Source organism: Anomaloglossus baeobatrachus, chromosome 4, assembly GCF_048569485.1.
Source record: "Anomaloglossus baeobatrachus isolate aAnoBae1 chromosome 4, aAnoBae1.hap1, whole genome shotgun sequence".
NCBI lineage: Eukaryota > Metazoa > Chordata > Amphibia > Anura > Aromobatidae > Anomaloglossus > Anomaloglossus baeobatrachus.
The window spans coordinates 631511350-631526600 of record NC_134356.1 but is presented as its reverse complement, the minus strand read 5'-3'; the positions used below and the strand labels follow the sequence as shown (position 1 = coordinate 631526600).

Genomic DNA, 15251 nt, shown 5'->3' with positions numbered 1-15251 from the left:
TCCTCTAGGGGGCTGTAAGGATCAGCAAGTCTGATCGCTCATTTATTTCTCCCGATTAGAGCAGCACCTCTTAGATCGGGAGAAAAGCTCATCTCAGGACTTGAGTCATGTGAGCTACAGGAGTCATCAAATGACCCCGTGGTACCATGACAACCATCGGATCCACGTGATCATGTCACATGACTTCCGGTGGCGGCCTGTGCTTATGCAATTACCGAGATCGCCGTTAACATGGCGCTCACATGCTGACAGCGCCATTTAAGGGGTTAACAGGTACGGGCGGATAGCGATTCCACTCGTACCTGCGAGGCACACGTCAGCTGTAGAAATCAGCTGACATGTGCGTGGATCCCCGCCTGCAGCCCGCAGCACCAGGTGCAGATTAACACTATGACCGCAGGGACGTAATACTACTGTCCAAGGTCGTTAAGGGGTTGAAAAAAAATCTGTCACCAGGGTTTTGCTCCCCTATATGAGAACAGCATAATGTAGAGACAGAGATCCTGATTCCAGCGATGTGTCACTTACTGCGCTTTTTGCTGTCATTTTTATAAAATCAATGTTTTCTGTGCTGCAGATCTAGCAGTTATACAGAGCTCATGAATATGCTGGACTACGTGCAACACACCAAGTAGTCGTGTAATGATAGTCTGCTGCTGATTAAAGAGTGATTTGATCACAACTACACTAAGCAGCCAACTAAGTGACACATCGCTGGAATCAGGGTCTCTGCCCCTACGTTATCATGCTCTCAAATTAGGTGGCAAATGTATATGGCTTTGATCTCACATTACAATTGATGTGCCATGTACTGCTTGTGGTTCTGGTGATGTATTTTTGTACTGATGAGTGTTTTGATGCTGTGTTTCTGTACTGATAGTTATATGGATGTTTTTCTGTACCGCTGGTGCTTCTGATGTTAAATTTCCTTCTGCTAGTGGTTCTGGTGATGAATTTCTGTATTTCTGGTGGTTCTTATGATGAATTTCTTTATTGCTGGTGGTTGTGATGCTGTGTTTCTGTACTGATGTGGGTTCTATTTGGTAAGTGACACATCGCTGGAATATGGGTCTCTGCCCCTACGTTATCATGCTCTCAAATTAGGTGGCAAATGTATATGGCTTTGATCTCACATTACAATTGATGTGCCATGTACTGCTTGTGGTTCTGGTGATGTATTTTGTACTGATGAGGGTTTTGATGCTGTGTTTCTGTACTGATAGTTACATGGATGTTTTTCTGTACCGCTGGTGGTTTTGATGTTAAATTTCTTTTTGCTAGCGGTTCTGGTGATGAATTTCTGTATTTCTGGTGGTTCTTATGATGAATTTCTTTATTGCTGGTGGTTCTGATGCGGTATTGGTATACTGATTAGGGTTCTAATTAGTAAATGACAGATCACTGGAACAGGATCTCTTCCCATACATTATGCTGCTCTCAGATTAGGTGGCAAAAACCTGGTGGCAAATTCCCTTTAATATATGGATGGGCTGAGTGAGAAATCCCTGTAAAATGCCCATATACCCTAAATAGCATATTCTAATGAGATGCACAAATGGAAAACCCATATAGAAATAGCAATAGATAGAGCTTACCATATCTTATACAGTGCAGACAAAAAGAACCAAATGTGAACAGTTCTCTAGGACAAACTATGTGACTTACTTTGATTCACATGATTTGTATGCAGTGCCTTGATAACCACAGTTCCCAAATCGATCACCTTTGGAGTTTACATTTTGGAAACAAATAGGAGCCGCTGACTTTGCATCTAAACACAGAATCATATTCACATGTCAGATAGCTACAATAATCCTTAGGCTACTTTCACACATCAGGTTTTTGCCATCAGGTACAATCCGGAAAAAAAACGGGTAAACCGGATCCGGTACCGCATCCGGTTTATCCCCATAGACTTGCATTGTAACCGGATTGTGCCTGATGGCTTTGCGTTGCATCCGTTTTTTTCCGGATGCGGCAAAATTTATCAAAGCGGCGGCCGGAGGCAACGTGTCTTGCAACGTTTTTTTGTCCGGCAAAAAAACCGCATCGCGCCGGATCCGGCGCGATACGGCGTCTTTTACAATGACAGCCTATGGACGCCGGATCCGGCGCAATGCGGTAAAAAATGGATGCGGCTACCGGATCCGTTTTTGTAAACTGTGCATGCACCAAATTAATTAAAAAAGCTGATCCTTCAAAAAAAAGGACAAACCGGATGCAAAAACGGATGCAAACCGTATCCACCGGATCCGGTTTTGTACGCATCCGGCATAACGGATCCGTTAAAAACCGGATCCGGTGGATACGGTTTTACATTTTTTTGCCGGATCCTTTGGATCAGGAAAAAAAAGGATTGTGCCTGAATGCAGAAAACTGATGTGTGAAAGTAGCCTAATAGAACCACTGAACCTAGAACTATGCGGACACTCCTCTATGGTATTTTTGTTCAACCTGTGCAGTTTTACCTTTGCAACACTACAAGTCTCAGAATGAATGTGAGAAATTAAGAAATAATATAGAAATGACAAGTTTTAGTGAGCATTCGGATTCAGGGATGTGACCGCTGCAGCTAGTCACTGGCCTCAATGGGATTATGTCCAGATTCAGGATCATGTAGTGATTACAAGGAGAAATCACACAGCACAAGGTACAAAAAAAGCTGGAAGTGCTGAATACAAAGGTGCAGGGCTTCCTATACTGGAGGTCCTGCACTCTCCCTATGTGTTCCCGATGCGTTTCTTCCCGTAGGAGTCACCAGGGTTTCAATTGATGCAGAGTTCTTGGTGCAATGAGGTTCAGCCACCGCTAGTCATGCTAATAGCTTGATTTCACATAGCGAGAGTGCAGGGCCTCCAATATGGGGCCAGCTGTGGACTGCCCTTGTCAGAGTGGGAGTATATAAGATGTCAGGACAGATCAGCCGATTATAGGGATCTATAGGGTTCGCTCCTAGTCAACTTTGGACTGTTTGGAGCTTCTGAAACCGATCTGAACATCCTCGGACCCGTCCATCTTGTACTCGCATCGTTCCTTTGTGTATGTATCATATACAGTGGAACCTCGCTTAACGAGTAACCAGGTTAACGAGAATTTCACTTAACAAGCAAAGCTTTCTGTAAATTTGTAACTTGGCTTACGAGAAAGCTTTGCTGTACGAGCAAAATACTCACCGCACACACTTCCGGTTCCGTACATCCACCGCGCTCTGACCCACTCTTGCAGTCCACACAAACACACACAAACACGCACACACATACAGTATTATGCTCACCTTACCTTCCGTTCAATCGCCGGCCTCCTGGGTCTTGTAGTTCGCCGGTGCATCGCAACAAGGGAGAAATCCTCGCGGCGAACTACAAGACCCAGGAGGCCCTTGATGGAACGGAAGGTAAGGTGAGCATAATATGTGTACATTCCGTTCCCTCGCCGGCCTCCTAGGTCCTGTAGTTCGCCGCTCCAGGATCTATATCGGTAACAATCGGTGACGAGGCAGGAACGTCCGCTGTCAGAGATTACTCAAAGTCAGCGAGCTGACCAATCAGAAGCTCCTGCCTTTGACGTCAGCGCTCTGGGTGCGGAAGTTCCTCCCTCGTCGTTATGGTTAGCCGATACACAGCCCTAGCACGGAACAGCAAGTCCCAGCAGACCGGCGATGGAACGGAAGGTAAGGTGAGCATAATATGTGCGTGTGAGTTTGTGTTTGTGTGTGTTTGTGTGGAATGATAGAATAGGGGACCAGGATGGGACATTTAACACGTTGTGGAACAAATTGTTTGCATTGCAATGATTTCCTATGGGAAATCTTGCTTTGCTGAACGAGTAACTTGGTTAACAAGCAGACTCCCAGAACGGATTGTTCTCGTTAACCAAGATTCCACTGTATTGTTTTTTATTGTTTTTCTTCATCTAACGTACTAATGTACTGGGGGACCAATATTTGTATTAGGACATGCTTTATTCCAAGAACAAGTGACCACTGTCAACATTACCTGTTATTTGAGCATTTTTTGTTTTTCTGACCACTGTCAAAATATCGGTCGACAGCAGCAGCAGACCAAGGAAGAAAGGTCCGCACGCACCCAACATCTTGAAAAAGTCAATCCTTTATTTCATCTGATAAAAGCAGAATGGAGGGGGAAGGGGAGGATGTGGGGAGTAGAAAGATAAGGGCTGCCGTTTCCCTGTGTATGGCCGCGGTTCTACAGGTCCTGCCATACGCACAAAACGGCAGCCATCAACCTTCTGCTCTCCGCATCCTCCCCTTCCCCCTCCGTTCTGCTTTTATCAGATTAAATAAAAGATTGACTTTCTCAAGATGTCGTGTGAGTGCTGACCTTTCTTCCTTGGTCTGCTGCTGTGTATAGCTTATATCTGCTTGGTTACAGCACCCATGACTCTTGCTTCTCCACCCAGCTCCCAGCTATGCTGTCTTTGAGACCGTAGTGAGTGTTAGGGGCACTTTGCACACTACGAAATCGCTAGCCGATGCTTGGAATGCCGAGCGCGATAGTCCCCGCCCCCGTCGCAGATGCGATATCATGGTGATAGCTGCCGTAGCGAACATTATCGCTACAGCAGCTTCACATGCACTCACCTGCCCTGCGACATCGCTCTGGCCGGCGACCCGCCTCCTTATTAAGGGGTCGGGTCATGCGGCATCATAGCGACGTCACACGGCAGGCGGCCAATAGAAGCGGAGGGGCGGAGATGAGCGGGACGTAAACATCCCGCCCACCTCCTTCCTTCCGCATAGCTGGCGTGAGACGCAGGACGCAGGTAGGAGATGTTCCTCGCTCCTGCGGCTTCACACACAGCGATGTGTGATGCCGATGGAACGAGGAACAACATCGTAACATCGGTCATTTCCAAATTATGGAAATGACCGACACTACACCGATGATACGATTACGACGATTTTGCGCTCGTTAATCGTATCAAAAAGGCTTTACACACTTCAATATCGCCTGCGACGCCGGATGTTCGTCACTTTCAATTTGCCCCCACCGACATCGCACCTGTAGTGTGCAAAGTGCCCCTTAGTAGTGCCGGACACTTAGGTGGTTTTTTTAGTATTTGCTCAAAATATCGCTTTACTATAATCAATCCCATTATTTCTGTCCAATAATATTATTATCTATTCTATCTATTGAATTTATCACTTATATTGTTAACGGATCTGTCCATTACTAGGACAACCCCTTCTGATTACAGGTTTCTCCCAAGTAAAATAATAAAGCCTATACTCACCTACCATACCGGCGCCGTTCCATCGGTATCCAGGCTTGCATGAGGCTGTGACGTCACATGAGCTCTGCGTCCAATCAGCTCCAGCTTCCTTCTCCCCGCCTTAGGACCAAACGAGCAATCAACAGGAAGTGAGTACAACCGGAGCGCTCACTTCCTGTTGATTAACTTGTTTGGTCCAAAGGCGGGGAGAAGGAAACTGGAGCTGATTGATCAAGTGGTTTGTGTGACGTCGCAACCCCATGTAAGCCCCAGAACCGCGAGCTGCGGCACTGCTGGACCGGTTCCAGTACAGGAGGTGAGTATAGGCTTTTTCATTTTGCTTGGGGGAAACAAGTGGAATTAGAAGTGGTTGTCCTAGTAGTGGAAACCCCCTTTAATTCCCAGTATATTTTATCAGCAAGATAGGACAATTATCAAGGATTAGTGGGTTCATACTATAGTCTGCTTCACCCATCCACCCACTTGACTGTTATTTGACCCTCATTTTGAGGAACGTACATCACTTTTGCAGCCACTCATAACAGTCAGAGGGCTGTACTAGGTACTATAGACTAGAGAAGGGTGAATAGTAACTATTCGTGTTTGGATAATGCTTACCAAATACTGAGCACTGTTCCAGTATTCGACATGAAAAGCAAAATGCTCCATTTTCCTCATTGACTTGCATCATTATTCATGACGAATACCAGAATAGCACTTTGAGATTAGTTATGAATAATCCGAACACAAATAGTTACTATTCGTCCATCACTACTACAGACATTTGCCATGAAGGGGGTGAATAATTCTAAGGGGTACTTTGCACACTACGACATCGCAGCTGCGATGTCGGTGGGGTCAAATGAAAGTCACGCACATCCGGCGTCGCTGTTGACATCGTAATGTGTAAATCATTTTTGATACGATTAACGAGCGCAAAAGCGTCGAAATCATATCATCGGTGCAGCGTCGGTCATTTCCATAATTTCGGAAGGACCGATGTTACGATGTTGTTCCTCGTTCCTGCGGCAGCACACATCGCTGTGAGTGAAGCCGCAGGAGCGAGGAGCATCTCCTTACCTGCGTCCTGCGGCTCACGCCGGCTATGCGGAAGAAAGGAGGTGGGCGGGATGTTTACGTCCCACTCATCTCCGCCCCTCCGCTGCTATTGGCCGCCTGCCGTGTGACGCCGCACGACCCGCCCCCTTAGGAAGGAGGCGGGTCGCCGGCCAGAGCGACGTTGCAGGGCAGGTGAGTGCATGTGAAGCTGCCGTAGCGATAATGTTGGCTATGGCAGCTATCACAAGATATCGCAGCTGCGACGGAGGCGGGGACTATCGCGCTCGGCATCGCAGCATCGGCTTGTGATGTCGTAGTGTGCAAAGTACCCTTAAGACTGCAGTAATCAGTAAAAGGGTTGGTTTGTGGCACATTTGGAGAAACCACTTGTTATATTACTAGTGTTATGTACATTGTTCTTGTATCATTGATTTATTGCAAAGAGAAGAAAGTTTGTGAATTTTAGTAATGAACCCGATTACAATGGCAGGATGAATCATTCTGACTGCGGCTCTTATTGACCAGTCACACACTGTTTAAGCAGCTGATAAGCGGTACTATGTTGTGCTGATTACCTCCATACATCGACCAGGTTCTGACATCAGAATGTGATAGTTATATATACACTGCTCACAAAACGTTAGGGATATTTGGCTTTCGGGTGAAACTTATGGAAAACTTAAAATTCACACTATAGTGATATCTTATTATGAAAGTCGGGCATTTATGTAGAACCAGCCATGGGGATTTTCTCATCTTCAACAATTTATTGAAACAAAAACAAACAACAGTGGTGTGTACACACCCCCCAACATGTCGCTGTCTCAATAAGTTGTCCTGTGGCCTTGACCATCAATTACAGCTGACAACGACGCCTCCTGCTGGTCACAAGTGAAGTTATTTTCTGTGGAGGCATGGCATCCCACTCTTCTTGAAGGGCAGCCCTGAGGAAATTGAGGTTCTGGGGCACAGAGTTACGGCCTTTACAGGCGACTCAGCTGACCCCATAGGTTTTCTATAGTGTTCAGGTCTGGAGAAAGTGCAGCTACTCCATTTGAGGTCCCCCAGTCTCCAGCAGCCATTCAATAATGATGTCAATAAAAGTGAATCATGGTGTAATAGAGCGCTAAGGAGGCCACAAATCGTTTAGTAAGTTTTATTTGTTTTATCAAAGCCACAATGCGTTTCGATATACACAATATCTTCTTCAGGTGGATAACCTGACGAAGATATTGTGTATATCGAAACGCGTTGTATATCGTTTCCCCCTTCGAGGATCCATGGCAAGAGCTGCTTAAACGGAGGCTTCATCAAATCATCAAAACCAGGACCTTTTGGACGGCTATTCCCTACACTAACCCGCGGCTGGATCAGGCATACAGGAATCCGTCTCCCTGGAAGGATCTTACGGATAATCCTCCTGACAGCGGAACATTACACTCCCGTCTAATACCGTGGTTGTGTGAGGGCTGCACAACCACTCCAGGTGAGCAGTTTTAATTACCGGTCTCAACGTTACTCCTGTCCTGAGACTCTTCACATGCGTGCCCTGTTTTCACTTTTTTCATTCACTAATGATGTGACCTCTATGAGCTGGAGCATTGTTGTCCATGAAGATGACATTAGGCCGGTGTTGTTCATGCAGAGGCACAATGACTGGATTAATCATGTTATTCCAGTAGCAGGCGCTGTCACTGTATCATTCACACAGTGTAGGGCTGTCCTGTAGTGACTAGACACACCGGACTACACTGTAACACCACCACCAAAGGCTCGTCTGGTGACAACAGTGGCTGATGCACAGCGCTCTTCTTGATGTCTCCAAAATCGGGGGCGGCCATCATTTCTGCTCTGTGTGAATCAACTTTCATCAGTGAACAGCACCGAGGCCCACTAGTCCCTCATCCAATGTAGAGGACGCGTGTGCCTGGTGGTGTGGTCAGGTACGTTGATGACGCTTGTGCCTGGTGGTGGGGTTAGGTACATGGATGACGCCTGTGCCTGGTGGTGTGGTCAGGTATCTTGTAAGTCGTCTAGTACGCAGACCACACTGATGTAAATGCTTTTGAATGGTCTGACGTGATACTTGGGTGCCTCTCACCTCCCGTAACTGTTCTTGATGTTGTGTGGCATTTATAATCCGGTTCTGAAAAGCACTGTTCACAATGAAGCGGTCATCAGTCCAAAAGACATCCACTTTTCTGCCTTTCTGTGACTCTTCCAGTCTCTCTGTATCTCTGTACAACCTGCTGGTGATACTCTAAGCTCAGTGGACACTTCCATCTGAGAACATCCGGCTTGAAGCCTCACAATGGCGCAATACTGCCCATCAATTGTAAGGTGTTGTCTTGGTCTCATGATATCAAAATGTGATCATCATGATGAGGAGGACGGTTTAAATACCAATTCTAATTGACCATTGAAATTTATTAGGCGATTCATGGATCAGAAACCTGGGGTGAATTTTGCCATTAAGCTCCTTGTTAGAGAACAGCAAGTTGTGCAAAAAGTTCTGAAACAATGAACAGTTGGACATGAGCATCCAAAAGGTTAGAGAAGGTCACCTGAAAAGGTTAGAGGGCATTATAGGACCATCCTGAAAGCCAAACATCCCTAACTTTTTGGGAGCAATGTATATCCTTTACAAGCAAATCAATGAGCATTGTGTTTTGCAGAATGTGCTCGGAGGCCATTGTACGGCACTGTCAGCCTCTATTACAGATATCCCTGGATGGAAATCTCTAAGGGTGACGTTCTTACTCGGTCCGAAGACTCGTTGGCACTGGGCATCGTAGTACTGGCACATGCCGTTGTAGCAGTAGGCTTTGCTATTTTGGCAGGGGTTTCCATTCTGGATGAAAACATCTGGTTGGCAGAAAGGAGACGAGCCATTGCAATACTCGGGGAGGTCGCATTCATTGGTCACAGCTCGGCACACGGTACCACCGGGCGAAAACTGGGGAGAAATTAGGAGAACGTTACCAATATACATACAGAACTTGGTATCAGTGACTTCCTATTCACAGCACTGGGCACGGCCACATATTACAGCCATGTATTTACATAGGACTGCCTAATTCTACTACATTTTCATTGGAAGAGCCCAGTATAGCCTCCCGCCTCGTCCTATGGGATGTGTCTTCTTCTGATGGACAAGCCCTTTAAGAGCTGACTACAAGGGGTAACAGCAGCCGGACCTGGAGTGGTCATGTTCTGTGCATTAGATGGTAATACGCCCCACTTACCCGGCAGTTTTGGCAGCAGGCGCCATTTGCACACTCCGCTCCTGATCGCAGCTTGCATTTCCCAGGCTGGCAGCACGGATCCTTCTCACATTCCTAGAAATCCCCCAAAATACAGAAGAAGGAATCACTCATCCACAGCGGACACAAGCAGAGGAATCAGGACTTTCCATCAAGAGGTCAAATATCACAGAGGGGTGTTCACTCAAGCCCACCAGGGCTAAACCCAATTATGCCCCTCCACACAAAGGTGGATTATTCATACACTTTAGGATGAAAATCTTGTGTAAAACGAAGATGTCACCAAAAGGAAAAAATAACGGCTCTGCTCCGTCCAAACACCTCAGCTCCGTCATACAGGGAGGGTTTCTTTATCGTCATGATGTCCTTTACTTTACTACTTGTGAAAATAGCTGTGCTGCTACTCCACCACTAGGGGGCAGTGCTATATTGGAACTGCAGGCTGATGTGTCGAGTTATGTGCTATGAAAGGAACGAGTCCTCAGAAAATTACCTAAAGTTTAATTGTTTAATTAAAGTTAATAATGGTCATCATTTTTTATTGATGCAACTTATTAATTTCCATGTCCCTATATTTATATCTTGCAATTTTCACTTGAGCTGATGAACCGCGTAATATAATGATACTTCTTGTTCTATGCAGATCACATCTCAGCTGTCAACTCATATCTCTGTATATAGATAGCACAAGACCCACACCATTCACAAAAGCTGATGTCACCGCTCACCTCCTCCCCCTCCTGTACAATGACTGATAAAACCTCTACGTACAGTAGATAACACAGGACCCATCATTCACAATAGGTGATATCACAGCTCACCTCCCCCTCCTTCTGTGCAATTACTGATAACACCTCTATATACAAAAGATGACACAGGATCCACCATTCACAATAGATGATGTCATGATGTCACAGCTCACCTACTCCTCCTATATAATATCACCTCTATATACAGTAGATAAAACAGGATCAATTTACAATAGGTGATGTCACAGCTCACCTACTCCTCCTATATAACCCCTCTATATACAGTAGATAAAACAGGATCCACCATTCACAATATGTGATATCATAGCTCACCTATTCCTCCTATATAACACCTCTAGATACAGTAAATAAAACAGGATCCACCTTCACAATAGGTGATGTCACAGCTCACCTCCTCTCCTTCTTGTACAATGACTGATAACACATTTATATACAGTAGATAACACAGGATCCACCATTCACAATAGGTGATGTCACAGCTCACCTCCTCTCCCTCCTGTACAATTACTGATAACATTTCTATATACAGTAGATAACACAGGATCCACCATTCACAATAGGTGATGTCACAGCTCACCTCCTCCCACCTCCCTGCACAGTGATCTCTGCCCACAACATGCTCTGAGAAGACAACGATATGTCTGAACACTACAGTTTCATGGCTGCTGTAACATCTCTGAACTGCAGTAAGCAGAGCTCAGGATTTATTCAGAAAAGATGGCCACCAGTGTAGTAATGTACTGAAAATAACAAAAACAGACGAGAAAATAAAGTAACAAACACCCCGCCGAGAATAAAAACAGACTCAAAGAAAAAAAAATAATGTATAGATCATGTTCTCTATTAAACGAGCTGACCTTTTCGTTCCCACAGTCGCACTCCTCCCCGGGGTCCACCAGCTTGTTCCCGCAGAAGGGGGCGGTGTAGGACTCCTCCGGCCGGGGCACGTTCAGGAGGCAGTTTCCCCCTTTGTTCAGAATTAGCTTCTCGAAGTCGTCCTCGCTGCAGCTGCTGAAGTTTTTAGAATCTCTGCCGAGAGGAAAAGAAGGGACACGGAATAATGTCATAAAGATGGAAAAGGTCTATGTCCCTGCAGGGTCCCCCCGGCCCAGAACACCTCGTATTCTGCCCGTCCAGTGAGGGTCGATTGCAAGTGAACAGGGGAGCGGCTGATTCCCCTGCAGCGCCTCCAGAGGACAGATGAAGCATTACACAGTTCCCATTTAAATGAAATCAATGGTATGTGCAAATAAATCATTTCCGGACCGAGCCCTTATGAGCGCCTCAGGCTCTGGAATACAGATGATCTATTAGTAGGTAAATTCACCTTTTGATATAGGAGAGAGGACATGGGGCCCACCGAACCCTATAATTATGAGGATTGTCATTATACAGGCTGGCAACTACTTTTTTTAGTGATGGCCCATCTGTAGGCTAAGTCATCAATGTGTGACCGGTGCTGATCAGCCGTTACCAGCGCCGGCCGGAGGTTCTCAGATGCTGCCAGAACACAGCAGTTACATCAAAATTATAGTGGCCGCTGCCGGGTACTACACATCCCCCCTATTCTTTTCAAGCAGGGAACCTCTTCTGGGGCCCCTGGCAGATTCCCGGGGATGCAGTGCTTGGGCAGGTAGCATTGTCTTGCCAACTGCTGTCCATTTAAACCCCCACTTACACTGCGTGCACCCAGTATTGAAGGATTACATCCTCACGCTGGCCAGTGCCCGTGTGCTGTCATACTTTGTGGGTGGTGTTAGAGAATAAAGCGCTCCTGTCCCACAGATAAGGAGAGCAGCAACAGCCCCACCACCCCCCGCAATGTCTATACCCACCAGCGATGTCCATGCCCCCACCAGCGATGTCCATGCCCCCACCAGCGATGTCTATGCCCCCACCAGCGATGTCCATGCCCCCACCAGCGATGTCCATGCCCCCCCCAGCGATGTCCATGCCCCCCCCAGCGATGTCCATGCCCCCACCAGCGATGTCTATGCCCCCACCAGCGATGTCCATGCCCCCACCAGCGATGTCCGTGCCCCCACCAGCGATGTCCATGCCCCCCCCCAGCGATGTCCATGCCCCCCCAGCGATGTCCATGCCCCCCCAGCGATGTCCATGCCCCCCCAGCGATGTCTATGCCCCCCCCCAGTGATGTCTATGCCCCCCCAGCGATGTCTATACACACCAGCGATTTCCAGTCCCCCCTGGTGATGTATATGCCTCACAGCTCTCCTCAATGCTGTAAATGCCTCCAAACCCTCCCCAGTGATGTCTATGCCCCCCCCCAGTGATGTCTATGCGCCCCTAGTGATGTGTATGCGCTCCCAGCCTTCCCAAATGATGTATATGCCCCATTGTCTCCTGTGATGTACATGACTCATCATCTCTTGTCATGTATATGCCTCAGGATCTCCTGTCATATAAATGCCCTAGAGATTTCTGTGATTATATAGTGCAGACCCATGTCTCCTGTGATGTATATACAGCAGTCCCAGACCCTCTTGTGATTTATTTGCCCCCAGCTCCTCCTGAGATGTATTTGCCCCCAGCTCCTCTTGAGATGTATATGCCCCCAGCCCCTCCTGCAATGTATATGCCCCCAGCCTCTCCTGCAATGTATATGCCCCAGCCCCTCATGTGATGTATATTCCCCACTGTCTCATATGTGATATATACAGCAGTCCCAGCATCTACTATGATGTATATACAGCAGTTTCAGTGTCTCCTGTGAAGTATATACAGCAGTCTCAGTGTCTTCTATGGGATGGATATGCTTTACAAACCTTATCACTGAGAATTGACTGCGCTCCAGACAAACACAAAGCTGGAAAAGCAGTTATTAGAAGCAATGTGATCACTATCACTGAGCATCACAGGCGCACAATAGAGAAGCGTCTGCAGCCCCCACAGTAGGGGTGACTTAATGGTTTGACCAAACATAGCAGGGTAATTTTCAAGTTGATAATTTTGTGCGGCCCCCAATGATGGAAGAAAATTCCAAATGGCCCCCGGCAGTAAAAAGGTTTCCCAACCCCGATTTAAAGTCATCCTAAGATAAGCCATCAATAAAATGGTAGTTCTGATTGGAGAAATGTTCTTCATTAAAAGCAGTATACCACAAACGACTTTAAGGCTGGGACCCCACTGATCACATGAGCAGGGGTCTCGTGTTTCATGTGTCTATGGATGTGGTGGTCATACATAGGCACAACTGCTCCAATAGTCCCCCGGAAGCATCGTACATGAGCGCTGCTGCTCCAATCACAGAGGGGGACACAAAACCATCGATCTCAGGATCACCGTGATGCGAGCCCCACTGATCACACATTTATTCCCTATCCTCTGGATTATGGCTTTAAACAAACACCCCTTGTGATAAATTATCATGGCTTAGAACCCTGGTAATGCCAGCCGACAGCACATCTTGCCCCTACACTGGCTGCTACAGAGGAAATATGGCACCCAGTGTAATGCCAGCCGCAAGAGAGGGGGTCCTGAGCTGGGGACCCTTTATAAAGTTCATAGGCCGTAAATAGGGGCGAAAGGACCAGGATCGTCCTGGAAGGATATATAAAAGTATTTCAACCTTTACCAAGCTGACACCATGGAGTCTGGCCATGCGCTCTGGGTGCGGTAGACTTACGAGGCTCCGGAGTTCATGATGCAGGCTTTAGTAGAGCAGGTACATGCTCTGCCGTCGTCGTGATTCATTCCCAAATTATGGCCCAGTTCATGAGCCACGATTGAAGAGAAAGACTGCAAGTTCTGAGAAGAGAACTGGAGAAAGGACATAGCGCATTAATTCCAGATACATCTACAGGATTGTGAATCACTACAATAGTCCCTCCCTTCCAAAGAAACGGCGCTCGTAGCTATCTGCACCCCTGTATTTATTGAGGGAGGGTCTGTGCTTGTGCTCTGCCTAGCATCATACCCACATAGTGCTACCATAGTCTACTATATGCCTCTCCATCTTGAAAAAGCTCTTGTACCAAGCGAAACGCGCGTCGATGAAGTCCAGGTTCCTCACTGGGGGGGTCTCTCAAACTGAAGGTTTAATCTTTATCCATCTGACTTCCAGGTAATTAACTTTCTATTTGTTAGGCATTATACTGAATGGCTGATTTGCTTAGATACACTCCACATGGGATTACTCCTACATTGAGCCTTATAACTGTCCTCTGCCATTCATACGTATAGTCCTGGTTAGTTATTACACTCTCAGTTTGTGACACTTCAACACTGACTGGGGGTCTCAGGATTCCCCTGATTAAGATTTGAATGCAATCAATCACACTGTGACAGATTTATTTACAGGATTTATGTTTATCCTGAGTATTTTTGGTGGTTTTCCTGAGACCATCCCTGTCCGTGTAACAATCTTTATATTCCCCCAGATGATTCATTTTGGTGATGTCTTATGTTTTTAATTGTCTATTGTGTTTTTTTCATATCTAATAAAATTGTCTATTTTTTGCACATATACTCTTTGTCCTCTTGTATACATCAATATATAACTAGTATGCAGTCTCCCTTGGAGCTCCCTCTAGTGGTGACTGCAGGAAGCCAGAATTGTAACATCAACAAGTTATCGCCATTCTGATCGGGAGTGGCACGAAACGGCAAATCAGGGACGTTTTCTCTGCATTAAAATAGAGCAGAGGGCACATTCCGAACTTGAGATCCTTTCATTCCCCATGAGGCTACAGAGTGCTGCCCTCGTATTTTTCCTGCAGCCCCCTAGAGTATGATCGGAGTTGTGGCTGGGCGTCTGACCCACTACGCCATTATGATGGGGAAAATGGGCTCCGTCGGGGGTTGAAAGTTCCCTGATCTGTTGATGGGTGCAGGTCCCAAGTTATCACCTAGGAATATGGGACAACTGGTTTTTACTGGACATCCCCTTTAAAGGGGTTAGTATCAAGAC

General features: G+C 46.6%; 1 protein-coding gene across 1 annotated transcript in view; it reads right to left on the bottom strand.

Annotated features, from left to right (window-relative positions):
• Positions 1-15251, bottom strand: part of ADAM9 (ADAM metallopeptidase domain 9) — a 162642-nt gene that overhangs the window by 23700 nt on the left and 123691 nt on the right. Inside the window, exons 11-15 of the mRNA XM_075346380.1 lie at positions 13968-14101; positions 11179-11350; positions 9534-9626; positions 9049-9244; positions 1666-1771 (exon numbers count right to left, since the gene is read on the bottom strand). Coding sequence (XP_075202495.1) covers positions 1666-1771; positions 9049-9244; positions 9534-9626; positions 11179-11350; positions 13968-14101 — 701 coding nt within the window. The remainder of the gene's footprint in view (positions 1-1665; positions 1772-9048; positions 9245-9533; positions 9627-11178; positions 11351-13967; positions 14102-15251) is intronic.